Source organism: Clupea harengus, chromosome 9 (assembly GCF_900700415.2).
Source record: "Clupea harengus chromosome 9, Ch_v2.0.2, whole genome shotgun sequence".
Taxonomy (NCBI): domain Eukaryota; kingdom Metazoa; phylum Chordata; class Actinopteri; order Clupeiformes; family Clupeidae; genus Clupea; species Clupea harengus.
The window spans coordinates 25,515,516-25,537,977 of NC_045160.1; the positions used below are offsets into that span (position 1 = coordinate 25,515,516).

At 44.7% G+C, this 22,462-nt stretch overlaps 1 protein-coding gene across 1 annotated transcript; it reads left to right on the forward strand.

Annotated features, from left to right (window-relative positions):
- Positions 1–5,210: 5,210 nt before the first annotated feature.
- On the forward strand, positions 5,211–22,010 carry tmprss13a (transmembrane serine protease 13a; the record flags this gene model as incomplete). Its single annotated transcript, XM_042708637.1, has 12 exons — positions 5,211–5,481; positions 6,034–6,147; positions 6,796–6,966; positions 7,623–7,749; positions 9,512–9,610; positions 10,210–10,253; positions 10,602–10,764; positions 14,254–14,432; positions 15,695–15,793; positions 17,174–17,316; positions 17,846–18,001; positions 20,824–22,010. Coding segments are annotated over 12 exons (1,581 nt in total), but the record flags the coding sequence as incomplete, so codon positions are not given.
- Positions 22,011–22,462: the final 452 nt, after the last annotated feature.

The following is a 22,462-nucleotide window of genomic DNA, read 5'->3' on the forward strand; positions in this document are numbered from 1 at the left end:
TTAAAGTCTTACATTTATGAGAAAAAAACTCACATATTCTCTGAGATTAAAGTCTTACATTTATGAGAAAAAAACTCAGATATTCTCTGAGATTAAAGTCTTACATTTACAAGAAAAAAAACTCACAAATTTACAAGCAAAAAACGTAGCCCTTAGCAAGGCTGGATCAACCTCATGGCACTACAGACACCACTGGTAACCAGGAAATGTCAGACGTACATGATGTTAGTGAGGAGGTGCAACAGTATGGAACATGGCTGTCCAACGTACCCGGCCAATAAAAGACTCTGTGGCCTTTATCATGAACTCTTTGGTTATCATGAACATCCAAGACCGTTGAGAAACTGGTTGAAGGTGAATGTTGGCGCTGGATGATGCCATTGGTCATGACGCGGTCTGCGTTCTGACTTTGGCTGATGCCATTGGTCATGGCGGATGCTGCGTTCTGATGGTGGCTGATGCCATTGGTCATGACGCGGTCTGCGTTCTGATGGTGGTTGAGGCCCAAATGGCATCGCTGGATGCCTGCTCGCTGCTGTGATGCTTCTCAGCCCTATCCTGCCCTATCCTCCTATCCCAGCTCAATGAATGTGTTCTTCATCTACAAATGGCCCTAAACACGTTGTCGTATAACACGCAGAGTAATAAGGTAGAGTACTGAAAATGTGAATATGGATCCTCATATTACGGCCGGTGCTGAAGCCTTTAATGTATCCGTTTCATCAACCTGAAACTTCCTTCACATAAATGAAGTGGAAAAAAGAAATGGTATCCCAGAGATGATTCAGCTAGGGTAGAGATAATAGCCAATTACAGTGTCTTTGGCTGGAGTGAGTTTCCCAGGAGTTCTAAAAATCAACCCCCCTCACCATGTCTGGCACTTTCGCTAGATTGGTTGGTTATCTGAGAGAGATGGGGCCGGTAAGACTAAACCAGCCATCACCCAGTAATCCTCCTTTTCTCTCCGGAGACTGGGCCACGCCCTTTGTGAGAAACCTCTAAACAATGGCAGTGGAAAACCGTGTGCTCCTCCCCGTCACCTGCATCACAGCCATGAGTGCACCTCCCCATCACACACACTTCACACCACAACACACACACTACCTCCCCAACACACTTCACGCCACAACACACACACTACCTCCCCAACACACACACTACCTCCCCAACACACACTCCCCAACACACACACACTACCTCCCCAACACTCACTCACACCACAACACACACACTACCTCCCCAACACACACACTTCACTCCCCAACACACACACACTACCTCCCCAACACTCACTCACACCACAACACACACTTCACACCACAACACAAACACACTACCACCCCAACACACACACTACCTCCCCAACACTCACTCACACCACAACACACACTTCACACCACAACACACACCTCACACCACACCACAACACACACACCACACCACAACACACACCTCACACCACAACATACACTTCACACCACAACACACACTTCACACCACAACACAAATTATTGTGATATTAGATATTCACTGCTAAAAATGCTGCCAGCCCTGTCTGATCTGTGTGTGCATGCATGCATGTGGGCATGTGTGTGTAATTGCATTGGTTATGGAGATTTAAATTCAAATTGTTTATTTCTTTCACACAATTAAAATAGATGCTTGGCGCAGCCTCATTTCACATGGGGAGTCGTCAGTGGCGTTTCAATAGCTCAACACTGGATCATTTGTTAGAAGGATTTGCACTTGAAACAAAGGACTGCTGGTCATGATTCGATAGGGTTTATGAGATCCAAGAAATCCAATCCATTTACAGTAAATGTACATGTAAGTATTTGACAGATTTGTGGACAGAATACAGGGAGGACTTTATCAGTATGTTTTATCACTGGAAGGGAAAGGCTTGGTCAAGCCCAAAACCTCTGCCCAGTTTGGTTGAGTTAAGAACTTTGAATGATTCCATTTTTTATTTCCACACCAACGACACACAGGTCATACACAGAAAGGCACATCAGCAATGCAGATGAGAGAAAAAGGACCAACCACGGGAAGCGCGCCGCTTCACGCCACAACACACACACTACCTCCCCAACACACTTCACACCACAACACACACACTACCTCCCCAACACACACACTTCACTCCCCAACACACACACACTACCTCCCCAACACTCACTCACACCACAACACACACTTCACACCACAACACAAACACACTACCACCCCAACACACACACTACCTCCCCAACACTCACTCACACCACAACACACACTTCACAAGCGTAACAGAATCACTAGCAGACACTTACTGACCCGCTAGGAGGAACTGAAAGGGCACCAACATGCACAGTATTCGTTCTGTGTCCATTTAGAAACATACGGAACACCAGGACTACGTGAGAAATCTTGATACTTAATTTTAAAAAAACTCACATGTTTGCATTGCTGTGGATGTTTATACTATTCATGGTTTCCACCCATTTTCATTGACAACATTTCAAAACTTTTCCATGACTTTTCAAGGACCCTTAATGAAATTGCTATGGCCTTTCACGATATAAAAGAACACAAACCGGCATAATTGCATACTACTCCACATGCTGGGCCTAATTATTCAATGAAAATGAAACAACAACCTTTTCTATTCCTTTTCTAATAGGCTAGTTAGCAGAAGTAGTTGTAGCTCAAAACTGGTCCTTCTTGTGAGCACTGGCACCTTATACTGAGCGCTGGTTGGTACCATTAGTGGCGCTCCAGAATCTGTTCCTTAAATGGGCAGTGCCGCCAAAATCCAAAAGCCCCTTTCTGGTTAATGATTAGTCTCAAGGGCTGCTGCTGCCGACATGATCAGTGTTAGTTGATGGCAGCTTTGACTGGTCACGGAACAGACTCTTGTTCCGGAACTTTGACTGGTCACGGAACAGACTCTTGTTCTGGAACCTTGACTGGTCACGGAACAGACTCTGGAACTTTCACTGGTGGCACTCTCCAGAAGTTAGCACAAGGTCACTGACTGATCACAGGAGGCATTGACTGGTCACGGAACAGCCTCTGCAGCTCCCCCTAGTGGTGCCAAAAAGTACAAGGTATAATTAGTAGAAACATTATCCATGGAAGAGTACAATAACATCATTGAATGATTTCATTAGACCTACATACAAAGAAAATTAAATTTCATGGGAACCCTTTACTATAATTGACTATCTCAGGGTGATCTGTCTGTGCAACCAGGAAGAAGCTGCACATTCCTAAAACACATCAGAGTTTGCCTTTATCTATTCTGGGTCAGGGAAATATAAACAGTAAGCCTAAGGTTACTCTTTAAAAAAAGACACCATTGTCTTGCTGGCCAAACAAAACAGGCATTCACCTGAGAAGGAAGCTTACAGAGCTGGTTTGAAAGGCTTCCTGGTGTGCGATGACAAAGGAATAACATATGCGATATTACAGTGATAATAATAGTAATAATAATAATAATACATCACATTTATATAGCGCTTTTCAAAGTTCTCAAAGACGCTTAAGAGCAGCAAGGCAAACATATATGCGATATTACAGTTGTAATGGCAACGAGGCAAAAACCAATCACTCAATACAAATGACCCATGAGGGCGGTGAGAGACACTGGTCACGGGTCACTGGTCACGGGTCACTGGTCACTGGTCATGGGTGACTGGTCACTGGTCAGTATCTTCAGCTCCAAAGTCTTCAGTCTCAGTCTAGTTAGTATGAGAGCATCAGAATCGGACATGGATCTGTCACAGTCCCAGATCTCAGGCAGATTAGTTCCAGGCTCAGTGGGCACATCTGAGTCAGCTTTGATCTGGACACAGTCTCACGGACAACCACTCACTCACAGGTGAATTTGTGTGTGCCACATGCCAGGTGTGAACCATATCTGCTCTCGAGTTTGTTGGCATTGTGGGTACCTTGGCGAGCCCTGTATCAGTGAAGCCCAGTGGGTTTGAGGTGTGAGTTTGACAAAGGGGTGGGAACACTAACCAAGTGGGCCTGTTGATATCACAGTGGGCTGTTGCCAGGAAACCCGGCGCACCATTGTACGCTTGGTTTCACGTTACCAAGAGAGAGTCGTCTGTGTTTTTGCCGTGACAAAAGCGTCTGTGTCTCTGCCGCACTGTCTTAGATGAGAGGCGGTCTTCAAGGTGCGATTACAGCTGACACAGTTCACCTCCTCACTGTCTTGCCTTTGTGCAGAATTCAAAGGAGATGGGACACCTTCCCTGGGTGTATATCTTAATAAGAGAGCATCCATTGAATAAACAGATTCATAAGGTGATACACCTGACATTTATATCCTAAAGGGATCCATGACTTTTAAATGATGGGGGTGATTTAGAGGTATATGAGCCAAAAATGACTTCATACACATTGGACGAAAAGATCTCAATGAGAGCTATTGAGATCCTCGCTGTTGAAACTGCGATTCTGACATACGTGCTTTATTACTTTTAATATTTTACCCTTTGGTTTGGTAGGTTATGTATTTATGTGTTTGTTTGTCAAACATTAATCTGACACCGGGATAAAATGAAAGCACTGGATCATCATTGCTGAGGGCAAGCTTCTTTTTTTTCACCTTAAATATAGAGAGCCTGTCTTGGGCAAATGACACATTGTACTTGCTCACATTAAAATGTATGGCCTACTTGTAGTTAAGTAGATTTCAGAATATATGTAAAATGGATTACATTAAAACTGCTCTGCCGCACATTTGACATTATTTGTCGTTTTGACAAATGACTGCATGTTTTATGTTAATCCATCAGTGGAGTTTTATGTTAATTAATTCATTATTTATTTATTTTTAAATGTATTTCTTTATCTGGCATGCTCTCACTGAGGACCACGCACTTGAATGAACTCCTCAACTGTTGTGCTGGCTTGAGGGGTCGCCATAGTAACACATACATGAAGAGAAGCCCTCTTGGGACTCCTGGGGCTTTGAATGATAATGGAGCCGTTTGAAAGGGAAACATGGAGGGCCTGATCTGGCATGGATATGGCCCACAGTCAGCTGCATTCGAGCAAAGATCCCTCTCTCACATTTAATAGAGTTTCAAGAATCATTTAATCTCTCTATCTATTGATAGATCTATCTAGACATTAATTTGTTCATTTATTTAATTATTTCTTTTAGTTTTTTTTTATATTATTGATTGATTGATTGATTGTTTACTATCTGACCCCCCCAGAACGATCCCCCTCCCCCTTACTACACATTGTCAGTCCACACTCAGCCTCCTCTCAGGACCTATGAGGAGGTCGTCTACGGCAACGGGCCCGGGGTACCCCAGTACAACCAGCCGCACTACATCCCCCAGCATCCCCCTATGATCACCACAGCTGTGACTCAACATCGCATCCGTGAGTTCTTCCTTCTTTTTGTCTCTTTATGTGTCTTTCTCTTACCCACTTTTCTGCTATCGCTTTACATTCAAATATTTATATATGGTGATATATAAAGTGAATAAGTAATATAAAGTGTAATATAAAGTTTGTTTTCAGGTTGAAGAACATAGTGCTGTGTTTTTCTCAATCTGCAGGCAGCCATGAGTGTGTTTTAAAGGGGACTATTGATTCAAATATTTCATTAAAAAAACATATGTTGAACACATCTTTCAAAGTGTTTATACTATAGCTACCACAGCTGTCTCCATAGCTACCACAGCTGTCTCCAAAACAGACTTTTACTAGCCGTGGGGCTTGAGCCTCCAGTGAATGATGAATGTTGCTGTCTTTCCAGCAGTCTATTGTTTTTCTATAAAGGGCAGGACTTCATAAAGCAGTTACATCTATAACACACACACACACACACACACACACACACACACACACAAACACACACACACACACACACACACACAAACATACACACACACACACACACATGGAAACAGGCATGTACACACCAACAAACATACACACACACACACGTCGGAACACCCCGAGACACACACACACACGCGTCCTGCTTTCTATAATACTGTGTTGTGTTTCTGTTCTCTCCAGCGCCCCCCAAGGGTAAAGAGAAGCAGTGCTGCGGCAGGAGTGCACAGTGTTGCAGCGGCTCTGGGGGGGCCGTGTTCCTGCTGGCCCTGCTCGCCGTGGCCATCTGGCTGGGGGGTAGGTCAACATATACACTCAGGGTTCATAGGTCAACATATACACTCAGGGTTCACAGGTCAACATATACACTCAGGGTTCATAGGTCAACATATGCACTCAGGGTTCATAGGTCAACATATACACTCATGGGTTCATAGGTCAACCTATACACTCAGGGTTCATAGGTCAACCTATACACTCAGGGTTCATAGGTCAACATATACACTGAGGGTTCATAGGTCAACATATGCACTCAGGGTTCATAGGTCAACATATACACTCATGGTTCATAGCTCTGCACAGTGACCTCTTGACCTCAGAGAGTCCTTGAGAAGGAATGTTTACTAGAATGTTCTGTAAGGTACGAGAGCAGAGACAGCTGATCTGTCGCTTCACATTGCAGTGTTTTTGTGTGATGTTTTGAGAAATTGAACGTTGTATTTTTTTCTCTTATTTTACACTTTCAGTTGTTGTGTCTTCTGCACTTAAAATGCTTCTGTCTCATCATTTTTCTCTGTCTCTTTCTCTCTATCCCTCATTTTCTCTCTCCCTCTCTCTCCCTCCCTCTCTATCCCTCCCTCCCTCCCTCCCTCTCTCTCTCTCTCCCTCCCTCCCTCTCTCTCTCTCTCTCTCTCTCTCTCTCTCTCTCTCTCTCGCCCGTCTCAGTGCACTTTGGCACGCGGCTGGCGACCATAGCCATCCTCGAGGACCAGGATGTCAGTAAGGGCAACTCGGAGCCCCCAGAGAGCATGGCCACGCCCGACACCTGCTCTAACGTCACCGTCCTGTGTGACGCACGCCGCGACTGCAAGCAGGGCAGCGACGAGACCAACTGTGGTGAGGCAGAACGGCACACACACACACTGACACACACACACTCACACACACTCACATACACACACACACACACACACTGACACACACACACACACACTGACACACAGATACAGTGACACACACATACACACACACACACACACACACACACACACATGCGAGAGACATGGAGACATATACATGTGCAGGCATACAAGCAAACAGGCTGACTCACACTGGCCTATGGTGACTCGGCCTTCATCCTCAGTATGAATGTCCAGGCAACAACAGCTCTGACACACTGAACACAAATGAACAAGGAGAGACCAAACAGAAATACCATGTGATGAATGAAAATGAACTGCACCAAGACAAACAAACAACCACACACACACACACACACACACACACACACACACATAGCCACATACACACACAAACACACATACTTACACATTCATTTTTTATGACACATAATTTTATCACATCCTTGGAAAATAATTGGTTTCCTGTCTCACTCCCTTTTTTCAACTCCTCTTTCTCTTTCTCTTTCTGTCGTCTCTTTTCCTCCTTCTCCCTCTCTCTCTCTCTCTCTCTCTCTCTCTCTTTCTTTCTCGCTCCATCTTCCTTTTTCTGCAATCTCTTTTCCTCCCTCCCTCCCTCCTTCCCTCTTCCAGTGCGGTTTGCGTTAGATGGCAGTTTGCGTGTGAGGACGGCTCAGGATGGCCGCTTCCTCCCGGTCTGCTACCAGGGCTGGGACAGGAGCTTCGCTGACCAGACGTGTGCCCAGCTGGGTTTCAGACGGTGAGGTCTCCCCCTGCTCTCCTCCCCTGTATACATATACAGTATACACACACACACACACACACACACACACACAGACACACACACAAACTGTACAAACCTACATATACATTTCAAATGGTGAGGTCTCCCCCTGGTCTCGTCCACTGACCTTTTAGAGTCATTAAATATTCATATTCATAATATTCTTATCCATAGAGAGAGAGAAATAGACATATATATACAGTAGATATGGATAGATATATACACATACACACAAACACACACACACACACACACACACACATATACACACACACACATACCATACAAACCTACATATACATTTGTGAATTACATATAGATAGATATTTACATGCACACACACACACACACACACACACACACACACACACACACACACACACACACACACACACACACACACACACACACATACACAGATACATAGACAGGACATACATATGTACATTTGTGAATTACATATAGATATATATTTACATGCACACACACACACACACACACACACACACACACAAACACACACACACACACACACACACACATATACACATATACACACACACACATACCATACAAACCTACATATACATTTGTGAATTACATATAGATATATATTTACATGCACACACACACACACACACACACACACACACACACACACACACACACACACACACACACACACACACACACACACACACACACACACACACACACACACACACACACACACATACACAGATACATAGACAGGACATACGTATGTACATATACATACACATACAGACACACACACATGCAGGCACTCACACACATGTACACATACATACTGACACACACACACATGCAGGCACTCACACACATGTACACACACACACATGACACACACACACACATGCAGGCACTCACACACATGTACACATACATACTGACACACACACACACGCAGGCACTCACACACATGTACACATACATACTGACACACACACACATGCAGGCACTCACACACATGTACACATACATACTGACACACACACATGCAGGCACTCACACACATGTACACATACATACTGACACACACACATGCAGGCACTCACACACATGTACACACACACACATGACACACACACACACATGCAGGCACTCACACACATGTACACACACACACATGACACACACACACACATGCAGGCACTCACACACATGTACACACACATACTGACACACACACATGCAGGCACTCACACACATGTACACATACACACATGACACACACACACACATGCAGGCACTCACACACATGTACACATACATACTGACACACACACACATGCAGGCGCTCACACACATGTACACACACATACCGACACACATGCATGCAAGCACGCAGACATATGTGTATTGTGTAAATGCTTGGAGATACTGATGCAAGTTACATACATATACTGCACATCCATTTCCACCTTTGTGTACCTCTATAAATGCAGTCACCTGTGTCTTCTGTTGATGGGATTCAGATGAGACACATGTAGCAATTAAGTGTCCCCCAGTGCCAGCGGCAGGCACGGGTTGTTCAAAGACTCATCTCCGTGGCCTGTTGGGACACAGGTGGTTCAGTATCCATTTCTCTCCCGTGTCTAATATATACAGTATCCTCTGGCAATGTGGGAAATTACCCTGACAGATAGCAGTGTGTCAGTCGTGTGTCTTGAAGTGTCTTTGTCCATGTCAACCCCAGGTCCTACCAGCTCAGTGCACAGGCTGGACAGCAGTCCATTGCGGTATCTCTGACCGGCAAAGACGCCTCACGTCCCCTTCACGGCCTGGTCAACGTCAGGTAAGGTCAGCATGCCACTCACACAGATGGCGCTACTGTAGCGCTAGCATACCACTCACACAGATGGGGCTACTGTAGCGCTAGCATACCACTCCTATAGATGGCGCTACTGTAGCGCTAGCATACCACTCCTACAGATGGGGCTACTGTAGCGCTAGCATGCCACTCACACAGATGGCGCTAGGGTAGCGCTAGCATACCACTCCTACAGATGGGGCTACTGTAGCGCTAGCATGCCACTCACACAGATGGGGCTAGGGTAAAGCTAGCATACCACTCACACAGATGGCGCTACTGTAGCGCTAGCATGCCACTCACACAGATGGGGCTACTGTAGCGCTAGCATGCCACTCCTACAGATGGGGCTACTGTAGCGCTAGCATACCACTCACACAGATGGCGCTAGGGTAGCGCTAGCATGCCACTCACACAGATGGCGCTAGGGTAGAGCTAGCATGCCACTCCTACTCCTAAGTAGATTTGTGTCAGATCAGCGGAAAATTCCAACCCAGTTCTAGCTGGCTGTTATCTGGGTCATTTTGCATATGCAACTGTATCAAGCATGTGTGTAATAAACCTGATTTATTTCTGTTCCTCAGCGCTACCTGCCCAGATGAGAAGGTAGTTTCCCTCCAGTGTGTGAGTAAGTACCCATTATTAATGTGTTCATTTATAGGCTCATTTTGCTGGTTGTCAATATCTGAGAAAAGACGACTGGATACTATTGGGTTTGCATTTTCATTTACAAATACAGGAACTAGGGTGGTATACAGCTATTTCATATCAGTAATTGGGAAAATAATAACTACTGTAAGAACTACTATGTTGTTATATAACAATAATAATTTATTTATTTAAGAACCCGCTTAGTTTCGTGCTATTTATTTATAGTATACTATTTGTCGTAACACTTATTGGCAAAAAGTTACAAGCAACAGCAACAAGTGTATTGTGGTAATGGCTATATTCCTTGTCCTCTGCTCTTCTCTAGATTGTGGTCGGCAGCAGTCTGCCTCCAGGATTATAGGGGGCAGTGTTGCCAAAGTGGGCCAGTGGCCGTGGCAGGTCAGCCTTCACCTCCTGGGATCCCACGTGTGCGGAGGAACTCTGATCTCTCCAGACTTTGTGGTGACAGCGGCCCACTGCTTCCCCAGGTTAGTGATGAGGCCTGTGCTGATTTATGTGTATCTGGTGACCGTGGATCAACTTATGAAAGTAGGGGGCGACAGTGGTACAGGAGGTAGAGAAGTCGTTTAGTAATCAGAAGGTTGCTAGTTCGATTCCCTGTCGAAGCGTCCTTGAGCAAGACACTGAACCCCCTAATTGCTCCTGATGTGCAGTGTGCCATCAGTGTAAATGTAAAATGTGAAATGTGTATACATTGTAAGTCACACATATGTAAGTCGCTTTGGATAAAAGCGTCTGCTAAATGACTAAATGACTAAATGACTAAATGAAAATGATGAACAGCCTCACTCAAAATGGCTGACAAATAATACCAAAAAGGCTGACTGCTGAGAGGCGCACAGCCAGGTTGTAAACAAGATTAATTAACTTTGCCACGAAGCAACAAATTCTGATAAATTCTAAAAGTTAAAGGATGGAGCTAGTTCGAATTGGCTGTAGGACCAGCCATACAAAAGAAAGTGGGAGGAACTAGGTTCCTTTAAAAAAGAATGACCAGCGATTCATACTCTGAGATCATCCATGGACCATCTTCAATTGTGGCCTAGTGACTACAATAAACTTCAGATCTACACATGCAGCCCCTTGACTTGTTTCACTGATTGTGAAATTGCAAGGAAGTGGCTAGTTTTTGCCATGACAGGCCTCAGTCCAATACAGCAGAGAGCAAGCACCTCTGGTGGGGAGCCTCCCCTAATCTGGCACAGAGCTGTTCTATAGTCCTTGGTGCTCTATCACAGACACAGCCTCCTTAGTCTTCTGTCACAGACACAGCCTCCTCTGTCTATCACAGGCACAGCCTCCTCTGTCTATCACAGACACAGCCTCCTTCGTCCTCTATCACAGACACAGCCTCCTCAGTCTTCTGTCATAGACACAGACAGCTTCCTTAGTCCTCTATCACAGACACAGCCTCCTTAGTCCTCTATCCCCACCACAGACAGCCTCCTTAGTCCTCTGTCACAGACACAGCCTCCTCTGTCTATCACAGACACAGCCTCCTCTGTCTATCACAGACACAGCCTCCTTAGTCCTCTACCACAGACACAGCCTCCTTAGTCCTCTATTACAGACACAGCCTCCTCTGTCCTCTATCTTCTATCACAGACACAGCCTCCTTAGTCCTATATTACAGACACAGCCTCCTCTGTCCTCGTTCGTCTGTCACAAACACAGCCTCCTTAGTCCTCTACCAGACACAGCCTCCTTAGTCTATCACAGACACAGCCTCCTTAGTCCACTGTCCTCTATCACAGACATAGCCTCCTTAGTCCACTGTCCTCTATCACAGACACAGCCTCCTTAGCCCACTGTCCTCTGTCACAGACACAGCCTCCGTAGTCCTTAGTCGTCTATCACAGACACAGCCTCCTTAGTCCTCTATCACAGACACAGCCTCCTCAGTTCTCTATCACATACACAGCCTCCTTAGTCCTCTATCACAGACAGCCTCCTTAGTTCACTATCACAGACACAGCCTCCTCTGTCCTCTATCACAGACACAGCCTCCTCTGTCTATCACAGACACAGCCTCCTTAGTCTATCACAGACACAGCCTCCTTAGTCTATCACAGACACAGCCTCCTCTGTCCTCTATCACAGACACAGCCTCCTTAGTCTATCACAGACACAGCCTCCTTAGTCCTCAGTCCTCTATCACAGACGCAGCCTCCTCGGTCCTCACAGACAGTCAGGAGTAATTTGGGATTGTCTGTCTGCACAGGTGGCAGTGTATGGAGAGCTGTAGGGAGTGTGCACCTGGGGCCCATTTCTCTCTTAACCTACTTTCTGAGGGCAACAAGATATGTCATCTGCTTGATGTTTTGTTCAGTGTTATCCTGGTTACAGAAAATGTAGCACTTAAAGCGTAGCACTGCCAAAGCCATGGTCAGGGGCTCATTCCCTGGGAGCACCTCTACTAAAGGTGCTTTGAAGATGCTACTCTAATACATCTACAGACTCCTGAGAAGCACTTAACACTTAGCAGACACTTTCATCCAAAGCAATTTATACTACGGGTGGATACTCTCATCAGTATATGTGTCCAGGAGGTATCACACACCTGACCTTGGTGTTGTTAATGTCTTGCTTTACCAGCTGAGCTACCAAAACACAGAATACCTTTAGAGTAGACCATCTTCCTGGACCACTCTGCGTTCATTTGTTTAGAGCGGATCGTCATAGTAATAGCTTAAAAGAGCTATAAAGAGGTTTCCTTCCTATTTAAAAAAAAAAAAAAAAAAAAAACATTTTTGAAGGCATCAGTATTCCTCTGTTTGCTATGCATCCTGCGGAATCCACGCAGCGAACAGCACCACGTAGTTGAACCCCCCCCCCAAAGGGCCAGATCACATCCAGGCCCTGTTACAATCAGGGCTCTCTGTGCTCAGCAGGCCTCTGATGAGCTGAGTGTTGCGTGTTGACTAATCCAGAGACTGTGTGTGTGTGTGTGTGTGTGTGTGTGTGTGTGTGTGTGTGTGTGTGTGTGTGTGTGTGTTGCGTGTTGACTAATCGCTGCCACAAATATCCCGAGTGCTCGGAGGTGCCCTGATGGGGGGCTGATGATAACCGTGCCTGCAGGCTACTGGTGTCAAACTGGTCCCGGTGCGAGCCAAGGGCATGCAATGTTAGATTTCAGCCCTCCACAACACCAGATGCCTCTCCTCCCACCAGGGAAAGGGGCCATGATTTGCCAGAATGAGCTTTTATTTGAAAGGAGTACATGGACGTAATTGTAATTGTAATTTATTTTTCAAGACAGGGACAGTGCACAATAAAACATTAATCCTATACAACAAGAGAAAATGCATTATGCCAGGTTCTAAGGCATAAGGCAGGCACTGACGGATTCACTCAATAGAGAAAGTGTATTACTACCAGTTCTAGAATGTTCCATCTTTATCATAGGGTTTTAGAGGATCAGTCCCTGAGGTCCATGATCGCTACGATGAAATTTAGTTTGAGGGGACAACATGGAGGTCTGTGCCATCACATCAGAATTATATTGCCTTCAATAGGACAGTAGACGAGCCCAAATCATTAATTAAGACCTTTGTCAGGTTTTTAATGGCACACACGACACACTGGAACACACACGTGCATATATGGAGGCGACCCAGACACACACACACACACACACACACACACGCAGGTAGGCCTGAGGTCGCGGTGAATTTATTTTCTGCTTTTTCCCATCCTGGACCGTCCTCCCTCAAGGACCCCCCAGGAGCAGTGGGCAGCTTGTAGCGCCCGGGGACCAAGTGAAGTGAACTGTCCATCTTTGGTCAGGGATGGACATGTGTTCTGTTATTTTGCATGTTTTTTCTGTTGGGGTCCTTAGTGGAGGAAACCCCTTGTGAACACGGGGAGAACATGCAAACTCCACACAGAAAGGCCAGGAAGGTTAACCTACCCACTTAGTTTGATTGAGTGCTCTTTCATGCTCTACTCTTCTACAGTTCTAACCCATCCTACAAGGAGGCCAAGAACTGGCGTGTGTACGGAGGGGCCGTGTCCCAGACAAAGCTCCCTACCCCCTTCACGGTGAAGAAGATCATTCTGCACGAAAGCTACAGCCAGCAAACTAACGACTACGACATCGCCCTGCTGAAACTGTCAGCACCTGTGGAGTTCAACAGTGAGTCTACCCTCCACAAGCACACAGCTATAGCTAGCATGCTAAGCTTATCTAACTAGCCCAACAGTGAATCTCCCCTCCACAAGTACACAGATATAGCTAGCATGCTAAGCTTCTCTAACTAGCCCAACAGTGAATCTACCCTCCACAAACACACAGATATAGCTAATATGCTAAGCTTATCTAACTAGCCCAACAGTGAATCTACCCTCCACAAACACACAGATATAGCTAGCATGCTAAACTTATCTAACTTGCCCAGCAGTGTGTCTACCCTCCACAAGCCCACAGCTATAGCTAAACTTACTTTAGCCTGAGCCATAAACATAACTGTTTTCTTTGTTTTGACATGTTGTCAGAAATGCATCCATATATTTTCAAAAAAGCACCTATGCCTCTCCACTGTCTGTATGCTTGACTGGATAAAAGCTGCACAGCTCATGCCACAGAGATTGCTATTCAGTTTCACACAACCTTTGCAATTTGCAATTTCCTGTAAAAAAATGTAATTTCAAAAGAAATGCCTTGCCTGTGTGCAATATAAATATAACCCTGATTTTGGCTGCATATTCCATGTCAACAATGTGTGATAAATACAAATAGGCTACAATATTATAGCAGTGGAAATACTACTGCAGACTCCCAAGCCCACAATAATAGAATAATAGAATGGTCGGCCCTATCATTTCACCAGCAGCCAAGATGATGTGTCACTGAAAATCACAGAAAATTATGACAGTTAGCTAGTGTGTCACTGACTCTCACACAAAAAAAACATGTCACACCAGCGCTTCCTCAAAAGAATCACACGGATTTGGGGATGAAGCATTTCATCAATGATAAGATGGAAGTTGATGGGCTTGTCAATTGTGCTAAACTGAAAAAAGCAAAGAGAAATAATCAGGGAATCATTCTCTCCCATTAGAGAGAGAGGATAGTCAGTCAGACAGACAGACAGACAGACAGACAGACAGACAGACAGACAGACAGACAGACAGACAGACATCTTAAATGCTGGCATTTTGCCAACAGCCTTCATGAGCCTCTGTTGAGTGGTTAGCTCTCATCTGCTGCCTTGATTGATCAAGGTGATTGATTGTGATGGTTTGCATTTGTATTTGTCTTTGTTTGTGTGTGTCCGTGTGGGTGTGTGCGCATGTGTCTCTGTGTATGTGTGTGTGTCAGTGTGTGTGTGTACACATGCCCACACGTATCTGCAATCAAAAGAGTGTATCTAATGATTTGTCCGCCTGTTTGATTAGGTGCTGTCCAGCCAGCCTGTCTGCCTGCCTTTGATCAGTCCTTCAGTCATGGAGACCAATGCTGGACCTCAGGCTTCGGAACTACAGAAGAGGGGGCAGGTAATAAAGTGGTACCCACATCTCGAAACCGCTCTTTACTACCAGTATCTTGTCTTCTTGTCTTCACTTGAACAATGAGAGATTGAATTTGAATCTCAACCAACCATCTGTAAAGTCTCTGCAGACTAACCCTAGGCGGCTATCCAAATAAAGTGGTACCCACATTTCTTTATTTACTCCATTCATCTCGTCATACTTCCAGTATCTTGCCTTCTTCTTGTCTTCACCGACAGTGTAGCTGATTGGCCCAGTTGGTGAACGTCACCTGACTAAAACTCTCTCGTTCCAGCGCCTCTCCCTCAGGCTGCTCTGCTGTTTGAGATCCTAAGTGTGTTTCAGGTCAAGGACACAAGCAGCTTGGGTTTCAGGAACCAGCTAACTGCCCTAAGGAGAAAAAAAAAACATTTACCGCAACATTTAATTTGATATACTTAGCAGACACATTTACTTAATTTGGTTTCATGGAGTCTGAAAGGTCTGCACTGAGTGGCTGCACTCTGGGTAATGTAGTCATGAAATGTTGACCTGTTTAGCTACCTGACCATAAGGCCATGCACAGAAATTGTTTTGGTTATCTACATTTATTCATTTATCAGATGCCTCTAGCCAAAGAGGCTTCTGATACTGTGCAGATATGCATTTTCATCTGTGTGTGACTGTGACGGAGTGCTGTCACTACAGATTGGTATGTGCGCTGACTGCCATGCCATCAAGCCTAGCTCTTTGGCATTGCAGTCAGGGTGCAGTTTTGGTTTCGGGTGGGGTGACTGCTCTCTCCCTTCTCTGGAGTGGTCTTGGGGTCACCTTTCTTATGACCCTTGGAGTTATTAGCACCTCGCCCTACCGGCTGAGCTGCACGGGTAGCTTAGTCTGAGAGCAGAAGAGAGTAGAACAGAGGTGCATATCTGTAGAGCCTGTTTGGAACCTGTTTGGGTTCTACATACAACCCTCTATATGCTGAAACCCTTCATGTTGAGCATATCAGTAGGGTGAATGGTTCTAGAAACCCAAAGGGTTTTATGTCAATAGGGAGAAAAGAAAGGGCCTGTTTGAGCTGATATGATGTTTGTGCTGCAGCCTGTCCCTGCAGAGAGTAGTTCCCATGACCTGATGGAGGTGGTAGTGGGAGATACCCTTTCAAAAAACTTGTAAGGGCGTAATAACTAGTTTGTGAAAGACCCAGAGAAACACAAATATCCGACGAGGCAAAATCCTGGACGCTTTTGGAATCCCTGCCGGACGCGTTTTTTTTAGGTCTCAAAAAGAGGACATGTCCGGGTAAAAGAGGACGTCTGGTCACCCTAGTTTTATGTCAATAGGGACACAAAAAAGGGCTTGTTTGAGCTGATATGATTTTTGTGCTGCACCCTGTCCCTGTAGAGAGTAGTTCCCCTGACCTGATGGAGGTGGTGGTGGACATCATCGACCCACGCGTCTGCAACAGCAGCAAGGTGTACAGGGGCAGGATCAGCAGGAACATGGTCTGTGCCGGAGACCTGGATGGAGGAAGAGACTCATGTCAGGTGGGTGGGCATCAACCAATCACATAGGTTCAGGAAGTGGTTCCCCTCAGACACAGCATGGGGCGGGAGGACGAGGGGTTCTGAAAAGAGGTTTGCTTGATGTGGTGTTTGATGGTACGCAATGGTTTCACTGTAGCTGAGTCTAAAAAATTGCTACAAAATACATAATCAATATGCATGCATGAACAGAACTCTACATGCGCTCGCTCAGGGCCACAAGCACACCACACATACGCAAAGCATGTGTTAAACAACTGAAGCTTTACACCTACCAGAGGGGAACATAGAGCAAAACACCACAGAGTCAACATCACTCGTTCATACTGATATATCCTCTTAGGATTTGACACTGGTTCAGCAGAAAAGGCACTTGCATGGCAACCAAAAGGTCCTGTTCCCTCCTTCAGGTGTAGCCCTACTATAGAGAAAATAGAAAAGCAGTTAATTTAACCTCTAGGACATGAGTTCAAAGCAACTGAGTGTCTTCCCTTCAACCACATCTCAAACTGGTCGGTGGTCTTTCTCCCAGGGGGACAGTGGAGGACCACTGGTCTGCAAGGACAGTGACCAGCGCTGGTATGTGGTGGGAGTGACCAGCTGGGGTGCGGGCTGTGGCAGGAGGAACAAGCCAGGGGTCTACAGCAGCGTGTCCAGCATGCTTCCCTGGATCTACAGCAAGATGCAGGTGGGAAGCGTGTGAGTGTGTGCGTGTGTGCGTGTGTGTGTGTGTGTGTGCGCGCGTGTGTGTGTGTGTGTGTGTGTGTGTGTGTGTGGGTGTGTGTGTGCGTGGGGTTGTGTGTGTGTCTTACAAAAATGCATTGAGCGCTCGAGAACTGCTAGTCCACAAGAGATACAGTAATAGTAATGTTATTTTGAGTGTGTGAGAAAGCCTGAGTGAGTCTTAGAAGAGTGAGATGCAGAGTTGCAAACCATCTGTTAGTCATGTGTGTCTACTGAGATGGAAGCCATAGTGCCTACCTTACATGCATATTTATTCACTTAACAGACTTACATTTATTCACTTAACAGACTTACATTAACTCTCTTAACAGACTTACATTAACTCTCTTAACAGACTCACATTAACTCTCTTAACAGACTTAAATGTATTCACTTAACAGACCTGAATTTATTCACTGAGTTGACTTACATTTACTTACATTGACTTTTTTTGGTTAAGGTGATGTTGTGTGAACAATGAGAGATTGAATTTTAATCTCAACCAACCATCTGTAAAGTCTCTGCAGACTAACCCTAGGCGGGCTATCCAAATAAAGTGGTACCCACATTTCTTTATTTACTCCATTCATCTCGTCATACTTCCAGTATCTTGCCTTCTTGTCTTCACCGACAGTGTAGCTGATTGGCCCAGTTGGTGAACGTCACCTGACTAAAACTCTCTCGTTCCATTGCCTCTCCCTCAGGCTGCTCTGCTGTTTGAGATCCTAAGTGTGTTTCAGGTCAAGGACACAAGCAGCTTGGGTTTCAGTAACCAGCTAACTGCCCTAAGGAGGGAGTTCATGGCTCCTGACCTAGATCTCAACCTCTCTCTCCCTCTCTCCCTCCCTCTCTCTCTCTCTCTCAACCTCCCTCTCTCTCTCTCTCTCTCTCTCTCTCTCTGTCTCTGTCTCTCACTCTCTCTCTCTGCCCCTAGCTATCTCTCTCATCTTGCTTTTCTCCATGATACGTCAACGTATACTTTTTCTCTGTACTCTTTTTTTTAAGCACACACTACAATATCATGGAGATCAATGGTGTAAACTAGTGCTGTCAGTTAAACGCGTTATTAACGGCGTTAACGCAAACCCATTTTAACGGCGTACATTTTTTTATCGCACGATTAACGCACATTTTTTTTACATTTTTTTAGATTAACATTCTTTTTGGCCTCGCAAACTGTGTAGTAGGCTAACGTTACGGTTTGAGTGAATGGTGAGCGCGATACGGCGAAATGGATGATAAAAAGCATCTGAATGGAAAGTTTACTTTTAAAAGTTGTGTTGTGCAAAAGAAGCGAGCTTCACTGTTGTCTGAAAATGTCAACAGGCAGCTGGCTGAAAGCAAAGAAGTAGTAGGCTTACCTTTTATTGGTAACCTAACTGTTACGGTTCATTGTTTCTGAAATAAGAGGCCTGACTGCTATGTTCACAGGAAACTTGAAAAAAATAAAATATTAAGCCATGGTTTAACTGCACTATAGGCTGAGTCCTTGTTTACCTGAAATGTGCACTTTATAATTTTATTTTGTACCGCCCTGTTTGGCAATGTTGGTTTTCAATAATATAAAACATTTGCATAAAGCAAGTCAATACACTTTTCCATGTTGATAAGGGCATTAAAATAAAAATAAAATGATGGAAAAAATAAATAAATGAAGGGACATTTAGAATAGATCAAAATTTGTGATTAATCGCGATTCATTTTGAGTTAACTATGACATAAATGCGATTAATCGCGATTAAATATTTGAATCGTTTGACAACACTAGTGTAAACCCTTCATGACTACTAGTACTTTGCTGTAGCTGTGGACCCAAAGAAACGACTTGTCTTTTTTTACTTTGACATTGACCTTGACCTTGACATTGACCTTGACATTGACTTTGACTTTGCCACCGAAGGGTAAGCTAGTTTGACAGGAACGGACTGTTTTATGGACATGTGAAACAACCTGGCCCAGACGCGTTATTAATACACCATATGAAAAACGATAGCCTGTGATTGGATATTATATTGTATGGCCAATACATGAACACTCTATCATGACTCTCATTACAGGCAACCAGCGATAGTAAAACAAGACTTTCATCTTATGAAATGAGACACGAGACAGTGTCATTGTCCTTGTAGGATTGTTCAGATGATCTGATTTAGCAAGTTCCAAGGATTTACCGCAATTGTAATTATGGGTTGCAATTTTCTCTTAATACTGCAAAAAATAAAGGTCATGGAATTTCTGCATCATTTGTGATTGATTTTAATTAACTAATCAATTTTTGAGAGTTCCCATGCATTCCCAAAGCAAAATCAGTGGCTTTTGACCGCAATAATCACAACAAACCCCTGCAAGATCCTGGTCGGACTGTATTGTTATCATACTCTCTAGATGTGTGCACCAGGGTGACAGTCTGTAGTGTGTTTTGTACTGTTTACAACCTCTCAGGATTGATAGTGCAGACGGTTAATGAGAGTATAACACATAGGTTTCCTCAGCACTGTCATCCCATCGTCTTATCATCGCAATGTCATCTCGTATAATGATATCTATGAGAGTGTATGTAGAACTGCTAAGAGACTAAGACCACACAACATAGCACTTTATTGTCTCATCATTGCATTGTTATTCGTACTGTATTGGTGCATGCATCAGGGTGACCACTACACTACACTGTAGCAACAGCTAACCATTGTCTCATTTCTCTCTCTCTCTCTCTCTCTCTCTCTCTCTCTCTCTCTCTCTCTCTGTCTGTCTCTCTCTCTCTCTCTCTCTCTCTTTCTCTACCTACAGCAAGAGAAACCCTAAGCCCTTCCCCAGCACGGACACCTCCATTGACCTATGACCCTCTCGAACTAGAGGGGAGACTGTTGATGGACAGACGCCGAGACAAGTGCAAGTCACTAAGGGAACACCAATCAGAGACATTAATGCACTTTAAGATGAGCTGCCCTCACTTTCATGCCCTTTCCCTCTCCCACTTTCCCGCCTAGACAAATCTACACTTCTATGTCGCGCTACATCACACAAATGCCATTCTGATGAAGGATATACAGTGGGGAGCGATGTGTATCTCATTTGCCAGATTTGAATTATTTGTATTGCCTTGGGTTATAGGAAGCCTCTCTTAGACTCCCTCAGCCTAGTGCTGCTAGACTCCATCTTATCTCCATTATTAGTCTGGAAACTTCCTGTTGAGAAGAGCTCAGCCTGCTGGATTGCTGCCGTGCCAATCCGCAAGATACGATTGGGAACGGTTGATCCAATCCCTGACAGTAACCTTTTAAACGCTGCTCATATTCAACTCCCTCAACTGCAATGATCCCCTTATAAAGGATGGCCAGACCACAATGATGAGATGGAAATTTGAGGTTTTGAAAAAGCGCCGCTCACCTAAAAAGCCTTCCTCTCGATGCAAATCAGGCTTTTGTCCCTCATGATAGACATTTTTTTTTTTTTTGCCTGTTTATTTTCACTGGACCAGGTGACGGTGGCGGTCCTGTGCGGATCCACATCTCGTCAGGGACAGCTGCTCCCTGACTGCTAAGACTGTCAGATCAAAGTTGGCCCAGGATATATAATAATAATAATAATCATCATCATCATCATAATACATCACATTTATGTAGCGCTTTTCAAAATTCTCAAAGACGTCAAACATCTTTTGTCACACACATAAATCTGCCATTTGTAAAGTACTGTGCACCACGCCTGACTGGGTTTGTGTCCCGCACCACCAGTGCACTTACTCTGAGTGAGTGTGTGGTCAATGAAGGATGCAGACATACAGTTAAAGGGTTAGCTTGTAATCTTCCAGTGCTCAAAGCTATTGTCTGCAAAGCAATCAGTTTATTTTTATCTTCAGGCCAGTGAAGTAACTGCATGGGAGTGGGGGATATTTGTCAAGGTTTTTTATTTTGTGTTTGTATGTACGGTATAAATGAAGGATCCGTGCAATTTGAATTATAATTACCAATGATGTAATGAAAGGACAATGAGGGTATCTCTCTCTCACACACTCACACACACACACACGCATGCACACACACACACACGCACATACACACACACACTTGCATGCACACACAAACACACAGACACACACACACGCACACACACCCGCCAACACACACACACACACACACACACACTCATGAACACACACACACACACACACATGCATGTATACACACGCACATGCACACAGGTACCCATATTCCTCTCCTCCTCTCTTTAAGGTCTAGGGTTAATCCTACCCTGTCAATGTTGTCTAAATGATGTGTAACAGTGCCCCAGTGAAATGGGCCATGGAAGTTTACAAAAATACCACAACTGATTTACTTCTTATCAACTATTTGATATCTTTACATATGCCAATAAAATGTCTTCCCTGGAAACATTTCCTTCCTTTAACTTCCAGCTCATTGGCTAT